General features: G+C 38.7%; 2 protein-coding genes across 2 annotated transcripts; one reads left to right on the top strand and one right to left on the bottom strand.

Annotated features, from left to right (window-relative positions):
- Positions 1 to 2,129: 2,129 nt before the first annotated feature.
- fam162a (family with sequence similarity 162 member A) lies at positions 2,130 to 9,041 on the bottom strand. Its single transcript, XM_017717403.2, has 5 exons — positions 8,840 to 9,041; positions 6,672 to 6,746; positions 4,557 to 4,668; positions 3,117 to 3,225; positions 2,130 to 2,522 (listed from the first exon to the last, which is right to left on the bottom strand). The coding sequence occupies exons 1-5, from the start codon at positions 8,889 to 8,891 to the stop codon at positions 2,409 to 2,411; spliced, it is 462 nt and encodes a 153-aa protein (XP_017572892.1). The 5' UTR covers positions 8,892 to 9,041; the 3' UTR covers positions 2,130 to 2,408.
- A 1,133-nt stretch (positions 9,042 to 10,174) lies between these two features.
- On the top strand, positions 10,175 to 14,085 carry ccdc58 (coiled-coil domain containing 58). The gene is made up of 5 exons (XM_017716147.2): positions 10,175 to 10,398; positions 11,673 to 11,798; positions 12,132 to 12,278; positions 13,622 to 13,681; positions 13,798 to 14,085. The coding sequence occupies exons 1-5, from the start codon at positions 10,312 to 10,314 to the stop codon at positions 13,846 to 13,848; spliced, it is 471 nt and encodes a 156-aa protein (XP_017571636.1). The 5' UTR covers positions 10,175 to 10,311; the 3' UTR covers positions 13,849 to 14,085.
- The last annotated feature ends 1,054 nt before the right edge of the window (positions 14,086 to 15,139 follow it).

Raw genomic sequence — 15,139 nt, 5'->3', positions numbered from 1 at the left:
TGTTTGTCACTTGCTGTCAGTATGTAGACTTAAAATTGTATATAACAGGGTTCTCAAGTTCAGTCTTGGATCCTTGTTTATTTTTACATATTACTTTACATTTTCAATCTGCACTCAACATTCATACCAGTGGCTAATTATCAAAGCATTTCAAGTACCTGGGTAATGTTGTCAAGAGCACCTCTGAAAGAACCATGCACAATGGTACACCTCCACCTGGCAACAGATTAATTTGTCTTGGCTCTCAAAGTGAGCTGTGATGATAACCTACAACATTCTGAATTCTGAAATATTCAAAATACATAACATTCACCTTTTATATTCCGAGCCCTTTTAAAAATGTATGACTACTGATGAGCTGGATCTGGATAGGTAGCACTTTCACTGGGTAAAGCGCTCAAGCACTGGCCTCACTGACTTGTCAGTTAGTTCCTTTTAAGGATATTCTGCGGCCTGAGAAAGTATTTTGTTAGCACAACTGAACTTGCAAGAATTTTTATACAACTCTAAATTTCAGGAACAAACTGCCCAAAAAGCTTTGGAACGTGGTTTACTCAGATTATATTCTTTGACATAGTTGGAAATCCTGTACCCTTGTATGAATTTGTTTGTGACATGCACTTAGTTCATGTCCAAGACATTATGATTTCTTTACAGTGATGATAGGAACCAGAGGACACCACACCTACAACCCCAATTCCAATGAAGTTGGGACGTTGTGTAAAACATAAATAAAAACAGAATATGATGATTTGCAAATCCTTTTCAACCTATATTCATCTGAATACACTACAAAGACAAGATATTTAATGTTCAAACGGATAAACTTTATAGTTTTTTGCAAATATTCGCTCATTTAGAATTTGATGCCTTTCTACACTTGTGGTGCCTGAATGTAAAGGCTGCACCATTTAAGAAGCTCACTTCATAGAGTGAAAAGGCATAAGGATGTTTCTGCTTTACAGGTGGGCAACATTAACTTATTTTTCCTGTTTCACAGAACTAGTACGTCAGTACTGTTTTGTCCCGTTTGCTAATGTTTGTGATAACAACTTCTTAGGTTCATGTTCTAACCCACAACCCAGCTAACATCAGCCACATTATTTGCTATGTGGCTGGCCGCTTTAACGCGATGTCGTGGAATTGGTCCGTACCTTTGCGAAGGGTTTATGGGCACAGACACCTAAAAGGTTTCTAGCCTAGTGTCGTTCACCTTGGCAATGCCATTACACAATTACACAAAAAGAGCACTCAAAACGAGTTAAATATCAACTCATTTTTCAGAATCGTATTAGGCAGTGTATTCATAACCCTGTCATTTAATAACATAGTCATGTAGCTTTTAAAGGCATTAAGCTATTCAGACATCTGGTTCTGTTTACCACCACTAAACAATTCTGAATCAGGAATTTAATATAAACACAGCAATTCACTGCAAACCAATTTGAATTACTTTGTTTCAACCATTAAATTATAAAGAAAAATTCCTCTTTAATGCTTTTTTGTAGTCATGGCCTATTAAATCTTGCTGTCTGATGCCATATTCTTCCATTCTCGTGCTCAAGGTTATATATTTCTGAGCAACAAGGTGAAGTTAAGGTTTCTTTAGTGAAGAAAATGGTTCTATTTAAAAAACAATTACACTCAAAGAACCATTTGCATGATTAAAAATTAAATAAATAAAAAATTATTTACATTGATGGAACATGTGCTGTAGATGGTTCTACGTAGAACCTTTTCAAAAAGGGTTCTATATAGAACCAAAGGGTTTCCGCTATTGTTACGATGTTAAGCTTGTGACAATAGAAGAACCCTTTATGGTGCCCATTCACCAACAATCTAAAGAACAATGCAAATAACCCTTTAATAATGCAAAGGGTTCTCTGAGTGTCTGTGTTCTTAACAGAACCATTTTCTTTACTAAAGAACTCTTTAAGAAGCATCTTTTTTTAAGAGTGTAATGAAAGCTACGTTAAGGCAACTGTTTCAAAGAGATCGGTCTGTTCTGCAGTCACTGTGAAGGATTCAAATGCTCCTTATTAAAACAACGGAGCGAAAGAATTGGCTGCAACAGCAGGTAATATCTCTTCAGCTAAAAGTTTCAGCCTACAAAAAGGAGACCAATCAGCTATAGGACGATTCATTTAATACATTTAAAAAGTCAAACATTTCTGTATATAAACAAAGTCTCACAAAGGAAAAGCCTCTATCTCTAGCAGCTGCTCCACGCTCACGATGAACAGCTCAGAAGAGGAACATTTCAATAGTAGCAGAGACCCACGTGAGGCCAGCAACACTCAATAGCACACTGTATATACTATAATGTGTGCACTAAAGTGACTTTTTCAATGAAAATTTTTTAGGAGTCCCAGGGGAGGCTGGTGCTCTAACTGTCAGACAAAGGACCCTCACTGCGGTTTCTCGTCGAGAGCGGCCTCAGCCCGCGCACGCTGTGCCTCCTCTCTCCACTGGGCTTTTTTCTCCATGTTCCTAGTGGTCAGGCTATCATTGCGGCTTGCGGCCTGCAGGGACAAAAAAATATTTTTAAGCAAAATAACAAACAATTTCACTTTTTAAACATATTCTAATTAGGAATGTCTCAATTTAAGCTATGATTGAGCTTGAGCCAAATCCACAAATACTTTAATGCATCTGTGTCAGTTATATTACACAAGTTAAAATTTCCAAATATCTGTATAATTAAATATTTAAGACGTAAACAATGTCTTCATCTCAACCACTTTAATGTAAATGTAAAATTTTGAAAAATAGGTGGTATTCCCCTTTAAGCCCCAATTTCTCTCCTTTCTCAAGGTTATTTTACCCCATTAACACAACTGTTACAGAGTTGCATAAACAGACATTACCGAAGTGCAGCAGTGAAGCACATTTTTCCAAAGGTAACAAATAGTTTACGTGTCTGCAGTGTGGAACCATTTTAAAATGGAAATTATAACTAGTCCAAAAGCCACTTAAAATATCTGCAGTGCCAGTGTGTCAGCTGCAGAGCCCTGAATTAGAAGCATGTCAAGTACACAAACATCTCCTGTGATGTAAAAACACTAGGACATCCCTAGTTTTAATGCCTCTATCCAAGATTGGCAATAATCAGTTACATCTTTTCCGAGGATGACCATCCAAAGGCAGGCGATGAGGGTCAAGGCTATCATGACGTAACAGGCCTTAACACGGACTTTATTCCTGGCTGCGTCGATCATCTCAAATCTGGGGGGGACACAGAAATGATTGGACCTAATGAACAGCATACACAAACCTGCTTTCAAGATGCCAGACTCAACAACTGTTAATTAATCAGTAGCCAATGAACTGAAATCACTAGAGCAACTGAGCGGTTTAATCCAGTAAGATGTGGTTGAAGTGGCTAAATCTCTAGAGAGCATAACACCATTGGTGACAAGGAGTGTACTATACAGTAGTTGCATGTTTTTCTAGTTAGGACTGATATCTGTGTACAGTCTTGTTTATTGTTGCTGTTGAAATCATCTCTGAAGAAACTTTCAGCACCACTTAAGAAATAGTACCTTTAACCTTTAATGTATATACTATTTATCATGGTCAATTCCTCATGAATGGCATATAAAATATTTATAAGGTTTCGATATGATACAGTTAGTAGCAGACCATGACCATTGTGGTCCAAACTATCAAAACGTGGTTTAAAAAAATTAAGAAAAATCCACATACATGATGATGCTCATTTCTGCTAGTACCCCTATGAGATTTCTAGTATCCAAGTGCTAAGTTAACTATGGTGAACATAGTTTATAATATTTTAGGGCTGTTCTTGACAAAAACTGACATTTCAAACTTTGTGTGGTTTATATGACGTTCGTTAAGAGATATTTGCATATATTTTACCTTGTATGTTGCAGACTAACACTAGTATTCACAGTCATTGACACACCTTGGATTTCCAGAAGGTCTACACTGATGTTTTTTCCTCACAAAGTTGGTCCTAACCATTCTTCAAATTATGTTAGTGGTTAATCTGACACATGGCCTTTTGTCCTCCTGAAGTCCTAACCAATGGGAGAGCTCATTTGGCTGTATCTCCCTACATACTACAGAGAAAAAACAACTGATTTAATAATTTTCTAATTTTTCAAGATTTTAACCTGTTTCCAGCCAGAGTTTACATACAACAAGAATGATAATTCTGTTAACTAGCACAACAAAAAACAAGTTTCAACAAACATCTGGACTCCTTATATCGATGTGTAAGGAAGGTCCTGCATCCCATCATTAGCAATGCATGTAGATTTGTATATGTGCCACATCTGGTTTGTATTAAATCATCAGAAACATGATGTTCTTTGATGTCACTGCAGATATCAGCAATTACACCAATTAACTGTACAGCCATGGAGACGAGGCCTTGTTTGAACTTCAGAACAGAAGCTCTGTGTGCTTGGCCCGTGAGCAGACGCCACATAACGTAACTTCATAAACTCACGGTATAGACCAATGAGAATAAGAGTGGCACGGTGTGAGGTCTTTGAGATCATCCAGCCTGTAAACAGGAAGAAGCCACTTACGACACTTGCTCTGGGATCTGTTCTTTGGTTTTGAAGCGTCCAGACCAGACAAGAATCCTCTTGTCCATCTCTGATGGCCGGTAGCCTGGCAGTTTGAACCCAGATCGCTGTGCTATTAGTGAAATCAAGGGAAATGAGGAAGACAGCGTCAGTGATGATGTAAATGATTCTCGAGCTTTAGCTCAAGACTTAGCATCCCCCAAAAGATAATATTTTGCTTCACATGCTCTTTCCATCGGAAGATTATTTGGGTGTAACCCCACTTCCATAAGCCCATATCCTTAGGGACAAAACAAGCTGTGTTTATACACACAGATTCTTATGGAGCAGCCTCGTTTACTTTACTGCAGTACTACCACACATATGACCATGCACAGTCCTAATGTATAAATGCAGAAGTAGACAGATATAAAAATCTGCACTGGTCAGATTGAACGAATCATGTGGCCACAACTGTATATCTGTGGCCAGAATAATAGAAACATGTTTCTCATACATACACTGTACTTGCAATTAACAAACACGCTTCAGTAAATTAGTTAGGTGTTGCTTTGAAAAGGAAATATTTATTAATGACTTTACATCCATAAGAACATTGCTGTTGTGGTGACTTTGGTGGTCTTCCCTGCCGAGGAAAATTGCCTTTACCCTGGGATAAATCAAAGTAACATTACTGATAAAAACAAAAGTAACTGTTATGTCTTGGGATGTATTCTTCAGTAACCCATGGGAATTGAATTTAAAGACATGATTGTGGTCTGGTCTTACTCCCTTTTTTGCTCTGTATTTGCGTCTATTCTGTTGATGTCGCCCAGTTTTGGGTGGGCCCACGCTCTATGTGGGATGTCAGGTTTGATCATGTTTGAGATTGGACACTGTCAAAAACATCATTTAAATGACTTTAAAAAGGCCTTGACCAATGAGCACTCACTGGGGTGATCCAATCTTGCGACAGAAAGATCCAATCTTGCGACACGCGGCTGTGGCAGTTTGAGTTTCTGAAATGCTTCTCGTTCTCTCTCTCGCTTTCGTTACATTAATAATCTAGTAGTGTTTTTTTATCACTGTCATGCTGAACGAAAAAGTTGCCTTAATCTCTGTAAATCTGTTATCAAGATAGTTGCCGTTTAACGCTGACTTTATAAGCTTTGTGGTCTGCGTATTCACTATTTTAATTATTCTCAAATTAGTCTCAAGCAAGACTTCAACTGCAAGACTTGGGTGAAGTTTATTTTTGACACCTCTAGTTTTCCCCAGTTTTACACTATGGAAGTTAGGGAAGAGGTTTGTATTGTCCTTGTTTGGATTAGGAAAGGAAGTATGGGGGGCAGGTAGTTCTGATTTGTGTTTATTGTTTTGGCCTGTCTCCTTCCTAAAGCCCACCCTGAAGCTAATTACTGCAAGTAATTTGTTTAACCACTATCATGTAAACTAGAAAGACAACGGCTATGAAAACTCAAGGAACTAAAAAGGAGAATACAATGTTTTGCCTTTGATCTGACTTTGCTGTTTCTAGATAATGAGGATTACCAAAAACCAAAAAGTTTGTAACATTATGCATATTTTAAATATCCTATCTTACAGTAAGAAACAGCCTGACTGACCTATTTACATCCATTTCTTGCAAACATTATTTTTACCAATTTTTAATGTCTAAGTCTTTAAAAAGCTACTTAGTTGTATTATTTAATTATCCAGTAAAGTGATTCGGAATGTAATGCATTAGGGTTGTGCAATTATGGGAATCGTACTGCAAATCTGTAAGTGTTTTGTCACTGTCCAATGAAAGCCATGTATCTCCATTTTTGTTGATTTTTATCTTCCTACATCATTGCAACACACCAGCTGTGCTTTACATTGTGTCAAAATATCAAGATGAATGGACCAATAGATGTGCTCCAGAATCACTTGGAACAAAATTACTTTACATTGACTTACATTAAAAAGTAAGAGTGTTTTTGCTCTCTCCTGTCAAGTTCATATTTTGGATGCATACTTGTTTTTCATTGGACAGCGGTGATTTGTTAAATCTGTCTTTTTGTGTTTGGCCTTTTCTTATAATCGAATGAAACTGTTAAGTATATGTGTAGTTGTTAATATGTTAAGTGTACTAACTATGTGCCGGCACAGATGGTTTACTGCATAGCTGCCTCCTGCTTGCTGTGTTCAGGGCATATCTCCGCCATTGCCCTAAAGAGGAAACAGAAAAATAAACAGCTTAAATGTACAGGCCGAGATCAAGACCTAGCAATTAGGCCCTGTGGCTCATAAAGAGGCATTCAATAGTGTCTAGTTCACACAGTGACATTAAACATTGTGCAACATGGCATTTGAATGTACTTTTGATGAGTCACAGTGATGCTGTGATTGTTCAGGACACTATTTGCTGGGTACAGGCAGAAACGTCAGGTGAAAAACATGTTTATCTTACACGAGTCTTCATGTCATCACGGTCATGTCAAAACCTCATAACTCCTCATGAGTAAAAGTTGCTATTTTGCATGGCTGTACAACAACAAACATTTAGCAGTTTGGCAGAACGCTTTCCCTCATAGCCTCGGGACATCTGTGAGCAAATGTCTTGACAATCGCAAATCTCTCTCTCTCTCTCTCTCTCTCTCTCTCTCTCTCTCATATATATATATATATATATATATATATATATATATATATATATATATATATATATATATATATATATATACACATTAGTATTGATGTAAATGTCTGATTGTCCAACACTGTTTTTAAAGAAAAATATTTCACATGTAAATATTGCTCAAATTCAAAAATGTACAATTCACTCCAGGTCCATACTAAGCTGCAAAAACAGCACATGCACTAAATGCCAAAGCTGCAACTCAAATGCCCTCTGGACCATTTTTTGGCTCTCATGCTGTATGTAATGGTGCAATTAAGCATGTGTAGACATGAAACAACTGAAAACCAGTCATCCAGTTACAGTGGTGAAATGGAGGACCATGTATAAAAAGGACTGTCACTACTGGATGAGTCATCCAATACGGATGTAAAAACACTTAAATCAAATCTGAAATTCTGCACTTTGACCTCTTAATCCAGGACGCCACCACCATGTCAGTGTCACTGCAGTGCTGAGAATGATCCACCACCCACATAATACCTGCTCTCTGTGGTGGTCCTGTGGAGGTCCTGACCACTAAAGAGCAAGGTGAAAGTGGGCTAACAAAGTATGCAGAGAAACAGATGGACTACAGCCTGTAATCGTAGAACTACAATAGTAAGCGGAGCTGAGAAAATGGAAAATAAGTGTAAAAAGAAGGAGATGGCTTTAATGTTATGGCTGATCTGTGTATATCACATCTACTGTAATCACAAAAAACACAGAATAAAACCAACCAACGTTTTAAAGTCTACAGAAGACTGCCAGTGTAGGATGTACTGTACTGACATATCAGTAAGACCAGTAAGATCAGTGAGGTCATATGCACGTCAGTTTCACACTTGTTGAATGAACTGCGTTGAACCATGTTGGTTGTGATGATTCACGGTGATGTCTGATTTGGGACATTGCTGAGTACAGATACACGTACAGACATAATATAAGGCAAATCTATGACCTGAAGTGTAGAAATGGCAATAGTAACTTAACATTACTTTATTTCCCTAAAGGGGAGGTCACTTTGGCCTTGACATTAACAACAATCGCAATGCAAACATATGTGGCAACGCAATGTAAAATACACAACAAATATAATGATGAAGAAAATAATTGCATGGACGCCACATCACAGAAAACACGTTTAGAGAGGTGTGGGTGTTCACCACATGAAATTGGGATGTAATCGCTCCATCACCATCAATAAAACCATACGCAACACATACAAAACGCAGCAATGGGAGTATTACTGATGTTATAAACTGAAACGAGGCTGATGCTGGTTCTGTGTTCGCCAACAGTTTATGAGAAATTTCCGTTCCACCTTAAAAGATACAGCTGATAACGTCCTGGTCCCTTAAAATGGTGCCGCGGCCACATGTCACCTGAACCATTTAAGGTGGAACGTCAAATTCGAATAAGCAACTGGCAACTTCAGCTTTGCCAAACGTAAGCTTGACTTTTGAAGCTAAAAGTATCTGTCATGCTGTCCCTGTTACTATGATAATGTAGTTACAGGTTCGACAGTTTAGTCCTGGAGTTGTAAGCTAATGGTAACTGGCAGAGGTAGTTGACTAACGTTAACCAAAGTTAGCTAGCAAGCAAAGCTGTTCACAAAACAAATACGAAGCACCTCAGTACTCACCAACAAACGTACCCAAAGCGGTACGACTTCTCCCAACTGCCTGAAAGAACATGTCTTGTGAAGATATAACGCCTGTAGGAGAAGTTAATCCTACTGTTGGTCCTTAAACACCTGCACAAAAATGAGAAAGCCGCTGTCGGGTTTGGGAAAGTCACCCAGCCACAGCGCAGCCTGGCAGTGTGATGCCAGTGTCGCGTTCACTACGTCCCGCATTTCTTCTTTACATACGTTTTCCTTTGGAGAAGCAGCCTTTCGCATCCGTGTGCAAGACCCTGGGTGTGTCTCGAAACGACCACTAGTTCCCTACGTACTATCCCTGGGTGTAATGGCTCATTTGGATCAATAAAACCTCACTAAAATGTTTCACAACACACGTAAAGAGCTGTCAGGTCTAAGTAGTTTTGCCTTTGCTGTTGTTTCACGGCCGACACTGAACTTTTTACATTCCCAAAATAAAGTTTCACAAAATTCCTGCGCGCTATGTAGGTTCATTGCAGTAACCACCCAAAATTCAGCTAAGCATTTGCATTCCATCATTGCAATCGACCAGTACAGCCACCGCATATTAAACGTATGTATTTAGGTATTTACCTAACGTATGTGGCGGAAGGTAAGATAAAAACATCAAGCTTTAAGCCTATGTGTATATGAGCTTTGTTTTTAATGACTGTAATGACTGTATTGTGCCTCATTTAAAAGCCTGAATAGGTGGATATGCAAATAAGTTTTTTTTTTTTTGTGATATCACAAAAGGTAGGTGGTTGGTTAGTGTAGTGGTTAACACCTTTGCCTTCTACGCTGTAGACTGGGGTTCAATGCCCGACCAGGGCAAGCACCAATAAGGGTCCTTGGGCAAGACTCCTAACACCGCCTTGGCCTACCTGTGTAAAATGATCAAATTGTAAGTCGCTCTGGATAAGAGTGTCAGCCAAATGCCATAAATGTAAACAATGAAGACATTGGAAATAGACTATTTTTGCAGCTTAGTTTCCAAACATGTTGCTGTAAAATGCGACCATTGATTAGAACCGTTCTCAAAAAAAAAAAAAAAAAAACTTTGAAGAACCTGCTTACTAATATTTAAAAGATTTTAGTCAAAATGTGCAACGTTTGTGCGCAGTGAACGCTCCCTTATAAAGCGCCCGTAACACTGCCAGTTTAGAACGCGCGAGTACATGACGACATTAAAAACACCCAAAAAAAAAAAATGAAACCACAAAATGTATATAAAATGTATTCGTTTGTTAACACTTACAACTTAAGCAGATATTTCATATCTGCATTGTTTTTATACTGAATCACGTGTCCTTTTGGGTTTAATAAGCTCCGACTTCCCGTTTCTGTTGAGACATGCATTGTTGAGTGTTCAGAATTCAGCAGTGACTCCAGTCTTCTTAAACACACGAGTCACGGATAAAAGCAACGCTTCTCTGAAACAGTCCACATTTATAGGCGTTATAACTCGGGCACTTATGGTCAGGCTCCCTGTGAGGACCTCTCAGTCCAGCATGGCTGCGCCCGGCGGGACTCTGAACTGTGAGGACTTTTCAATGTTTCAGGTAAAAAAAGCGATCAAAACAGAAACCACTCCGAAAACGGCGGACACGCTGTGTAGAGCGCAGAGCCGCGGGGGTGAGCTCCTGACCGCGCGGTTAGAGTGGGTGTGGAGTCAGCGAGCTGGTGAAGTCGGGCTCAGTAACTGTTCATATGGGAGAAGTTCAGACATCCACACTGCTGCTCTTTATCTGTCTGGCTCGCTCCTCACGTTTTAGATCGGTTTACATTCACATGCCTTTACATATTCACACGTGCTTTCACTCAGAAATCGTGGCTAATAAACATGTGCGTGCAGTAATAGATGGCCATTGTGGATTCTGGCTGTAAGGCACTGTGTGCTTGTCTTTAAAGGGCTCATATCTTCCATTTTTCATCATTGATTTTTTCATCCTGTGGTCCATTTATGATGTTGGTTTGGGTTTATGTGGCAAAAAATAGTCACAGTTTATTTGTACATGACCGTTTTCTGACCTCTCTTTATCCCTTAGAATTAAAGTCAGCGTGAATTGGAAATCATACTGTATTTATATATATATATATATATATATATATATATATATATATATATATATATATATATATATATATATATGATATTTATATATATGATGACATTTCTGAGTAAATCATGCCATTAGGGGAGGTGAAAGATGATCTATTGGTTAGTTTAGCTTAACACTCCTTATATCTTCAGTGCGAATGGGTGGAGCTAAACTGCTCTAGGCTGAATAGGTGGGAATGTGTTGGGTTTTTGTGACATCACAAAATATATGAATTCGAAATGGGCTGTTTTTGCAGCTTAGTTTCCAAATGTAGACTGTCCGGAATAGGGGAGTGAATGGTACGCTTTTGAACTTTTTGAACATTTTCTGTTACCTCTGAAGTTATTAAAAGTAACTTTACATTTATGGCATTTGGCTGACGCTCTTATCCAGAGCGACTTACAATTTGATCATTTTACATAGGAAGGCCAGGGCGGTGTTAGGAGTCTTGCCCAAGGATTCTTATTGGTATAGTGTAGGGTGTTTGCCCAGGTGGGGATTGAACCCCAGTTTATAGTGTAGAAGGCAGAGGTGTTAACCACTACACTATCCCAACCACATTATTTACTTTATTTTACAGGCTTTCAAAACTCTGTTAGGAGTCAGGATAAAATGGAAGCAGAAAGGCAAATATAAAACTTGAATATGGCATCAAAAAAGTTTGTGTCTTGTTATTCATAATGGTCATAAGAAAGCAACATGATCCTTTGTGTCTTTCTCTTTCTGTCTTGCAGGAGGTGCTAAAAGCGATGCGCAACATTGACGACCGGATTGTCCATGCGCTCAACACCACTGTGCCCACTGCATCCTTCTCAGGCAAAGTGGACGCTTCTCAGACCTGCAGAGAGCTCTATGAGTCCGTCAGTGTTGCCTAAATTTGTTTCCTTAAGCTAAAATGGTTACTGTACACAATTAAAAATGATAGCTCTTCAAGGGTTCTTTAGCAAAGAACCACGAACATTCAAAGAATCCTTTCACGATGCAAAGAACTCTTTAATTATGCAAAATGTTCTTTGAATGTTAATAGTTCTGTATAGAGCAGTTTTCCTTACTAGAATACCCTTTAAGAACCATCATTTTAAGTGTGTATGCCATTCCATTGGACAGACAGATTATATAATAATGTCTATTTGCTTACATGAGTGACATTCTTGTATTTCTTTATTTTTTTTGCATTTTTCATGTTTTTCCAGCTGTTGGAGGCTCACCTCAGTAGAGATAAGGCAATAAAGGCATGTATTACAGAAACCTCAGCTGTCGTCGCACAGTTACGTGAAGAGAGGGCGAAGGACGGTGACAACCTGTCCATCATCAAGCAACTCAGGAAAGAGCAAACCAAGGTAATGCCTCTACTTGCCACTAAGAGGCAGCAAATGTCAAAGATCATATTTCATCACATTAAACTGGTGAAAGGTCACAACACAGACATCTAACTCAGAATGTCAAATAAGATGATAAAAGTACAGTATTTACTCACTTAATAAGGGTCATTTAAGGACAGCCAGACTTCGTGAGTCCAGAGCTAACTGTTTTGCTTGATGGGACAAAATGAGTGGCTAGGCAAGGATCATTGTGTAATTTAATAACACACCTTGTGTGCTACTAATGAGGATTTCTGGCTCAGAAATAGTGTCTTATGACCCTTAACTCTGTTTTCTAACGCACTTGAATCTTCTTGGCTTCATGCTTGATGGCAGCCTCAACCTTTTGGTCTGTGTTTGTGCCGATTTCTGAATGCTGCTGAGAAGAGAAAAAAAAACAGAAAATACAATATTTACTACATGTAAACTCTCAGCTTCAGTTATGCACTACCCAAAACACCAAATGTATAGTTAAAAATAATAAATAATTAGTTGGTTTTTTTAAAAATTATTGTGATGGTGTGAGGGATGGTTTTAAAAATTAAATGTACACAATTTTAAACTCATGTCAGATAGTGATCAGACAGTAAGTGATCAGCAAAAATGTTTGGTGTCCAAATTTTCTTTCTTTAGTTTAGTGCTATAAATACAGTAATAATAAATATCTGTTAATTTTGACTTTCTGAGTTTAAAAATAAAAATATTGAAATCACAAATGCAGTATAGCACCCTTATGCTTATGCAAGCAAAGGGGAGTCAGATTTGGCACAACACCTATTGTCTACAATGGTTGATTGCACTGTTTAGCTATATGGTGAGGTTTTGTTTATTTTGTAGTTCACAATAAGTCCTATTGTGTCCTTAAATGCAGATGAGTCTGTGCAACCTTAGCAAAGACCTGGAAGAGGTTTGAGCAGGTTGAGAAAAGTTTTGTATTAATGGAAAAGATTTGGGTGACAATTGACTTTGTGTTTGTTAGCAATGCTAGCCATGTAGCTCCTGTGTTAAACAACAAAAGGCACATTTTTTACACTAGACGTGTCTCAGCTGATGGACTGTACATGGGGTAAATGGTAAATATTGTAAATTTGATTTTGATCCTTTAAATGCAGTAAAACCAAGAATGCAGTCATTTAACTGAATGAATTTTTATTGCTTCTGTTGCACCAGTAGTAAGACAATTCTAGTTTGTGAGTTTGTCTCATACCGAAACTAAATGAACGGAACTGAATTGTTTCAGTTTCAGTTTCCAGTACTATAAGTTGAACAGAAATTGACCCATTTCTTAAAATTTTCAGTAACTATTTTCATGTTTGCTTTAGTTAAAACTCATGCAGTCTGAGCTGAACGTTGAAGAAGTTGTCAACGACCGCAGTTTGAAGGTAACAATGCTGAAATGCTGTGTATTTAGATTTGTGAACTGTTACCTTGGTCCCATTCTTACCGTCTCTGAATGCCTTGGTCCTCACAGCCTCATTTTTCTCTCGTTTCTCCTCAGGTTTTCAGTGAAAGGTGTCGAATCCACTACAACCCTCGCCAGTCCAAGTGAATTCCTGTTTATTTTATGAGAGATGCATAGTGTTCACACACAAATGACTATGGGACACAGCTGGATGCAGTCCGGGACATTGCTGCCCCCCAGTGGCCCCTCGAAGCCCCCCGTCCCTGGTTAGCTGTGTTATACTGTTCTACAGTAATGCAAAAAAACCTGCTGTCCTCCTCTCTTGTCTTCAAACAGCTGTTGTACAAAATGGATTTTATAAACAATTGTTTTTCCAGTGGCCAACACGTGTCCATTGTTTTGGTGGGCTGGCTGCTCTTTAACATTCTCTAATTACATGTGAGATGAGGTGAAGAGTGAGTGAGTGTGTGCTCTTGCTTAGGGACCTAATCAGAATTACTACTACTATGATAAGGACGTTGGCTTTATCAGACGTTATGCACATGTTCTTCAGTCATACATCATCTCAAACTCAGATAAAGGCAAAGCAAAGCAAAATTTATTTATACAGCGCTTTTTACAACAGATGTTGTCACAAAGCACCTTTACAGAACAATCAGTATTACAGAGAGAAGGAAAAACTCCCTAAAAGAGGAAGAAACCTTGAGAGGCACCAAGACTCAGAATGGGAACCCATCCTTCTACGGTCGACACCGGATAGCAAACATTATTAGTATAAAGTATTATAGTACAAAGTGGGAAAAGAGAAGATCTGAGTGTGAGGATTGCACAGCGTTGTAAAGCAAGAAGCTCAGTGGTGGTCAAGCCGGTCCAGAAGGCTGGTGAGCAGCAGCACCCGATCAAGGCAGAAGATGCAACAGCATCAGACGCACAGGATGGGCAGCTATTCCTCTCGGCAGAGAAAGGAAAGAAAAGCAGTCAGTTCTGTAAAGAGTGGCTGACCACAGATTATAGTATAACAGAGCAGCAGAGACTCCAGCAGGTCTAGATCTGACAGGGAAGACTAATCACAGAAGGCTTGACTATACAAGTAAGTTTTTAGCCTAGACTTAAAAACTGAGGCTGTGTCTGATTCCCGAACATTAACAGGGAGATTATTCCAGAGCTGGGGGGCTTTGTATGAGAGAGCTCTTTCCCCTGATGTAGCTTTATTAATTCTAGGTACCAGTAGTAAGCCAGCACCTTGTCCTTTTCACTAGTCTGCCGTGACTGATTAGATTCACTACTGATAGACTTTACTACCATCTCATATGAGCTTAGGCTTGTGACTGTATCTCAGGCAACGTATCTGCTGGTGATTTCACAGCACTTGCACTTCTTTCCTAACCTTTTATCAGCCACTGATATATTCACCAGTGTTTTTCAGAAATATTCAAAC

This window comes from Pygocentrus nattereri, chromosome 24 (genome assembly GCF_015220715.1).
Source record: "Pygocentrus nattereri isolate fPygNat1 chromosome 24, fPygNat1.pri, whole genome shotgun sequence".
Lineage (NCBI taxonomy): Eukaryota > Metazoa > Chordata > Actinopteri > Characiformes > Serrasalmidae > Pygocentrus > Pygocentrus nattereri.
This window is presented reverse-complemented; position numbering and strand designations above follow the sequence as displayed.

Bases quoted from the DNA above. Each gene is read 5' to 3' on its own strand.
- fam162a (XM_017717403.2), bottom strand. From the start codon at position 8,891: ATGTTCTTTCAGGCAGTTGGGAGAAGTCGTACCGCTTTGGGTACGTTT. The intron at 6,747-8,839 runs GTGAGTACTGAG...TTTCCTCTTTAG, and splicing joins CGCTTTGGGTACGTTTGTTG to GGCAATGGCGGAGATATGCC. The intron at 2,523-3,116 runs GTAACTGATTAT...TTGTCCCTGCAG, and splicing joins TGGTCATCCTCGGAAAAGAT to GCCGCAAGCCGCAATGATAG.
- ccdc58 (XM_017716147.2), top strand. From the start codon at position 10,312: ATGGTCAGGCTCCCTGTGAGGACCTCTCAGTCCAGCATGGCTGCGCCC. The intron at 10,399-11,672 runs GTAAAAAAAGCG...TCTGTCTTGCAG, and splicing joins AGGACTTTTCAATGTTTCAG to GAGGTGCTAAAAGCGATGCG. The intron at 11,799-12,131 runs GTCAGTGTTGCC...ATGTTTTTCCAG, and splicing joins GCAGAGAGCTCTATGAGTCC to CTGTTGGAGGCTCACCTCAG.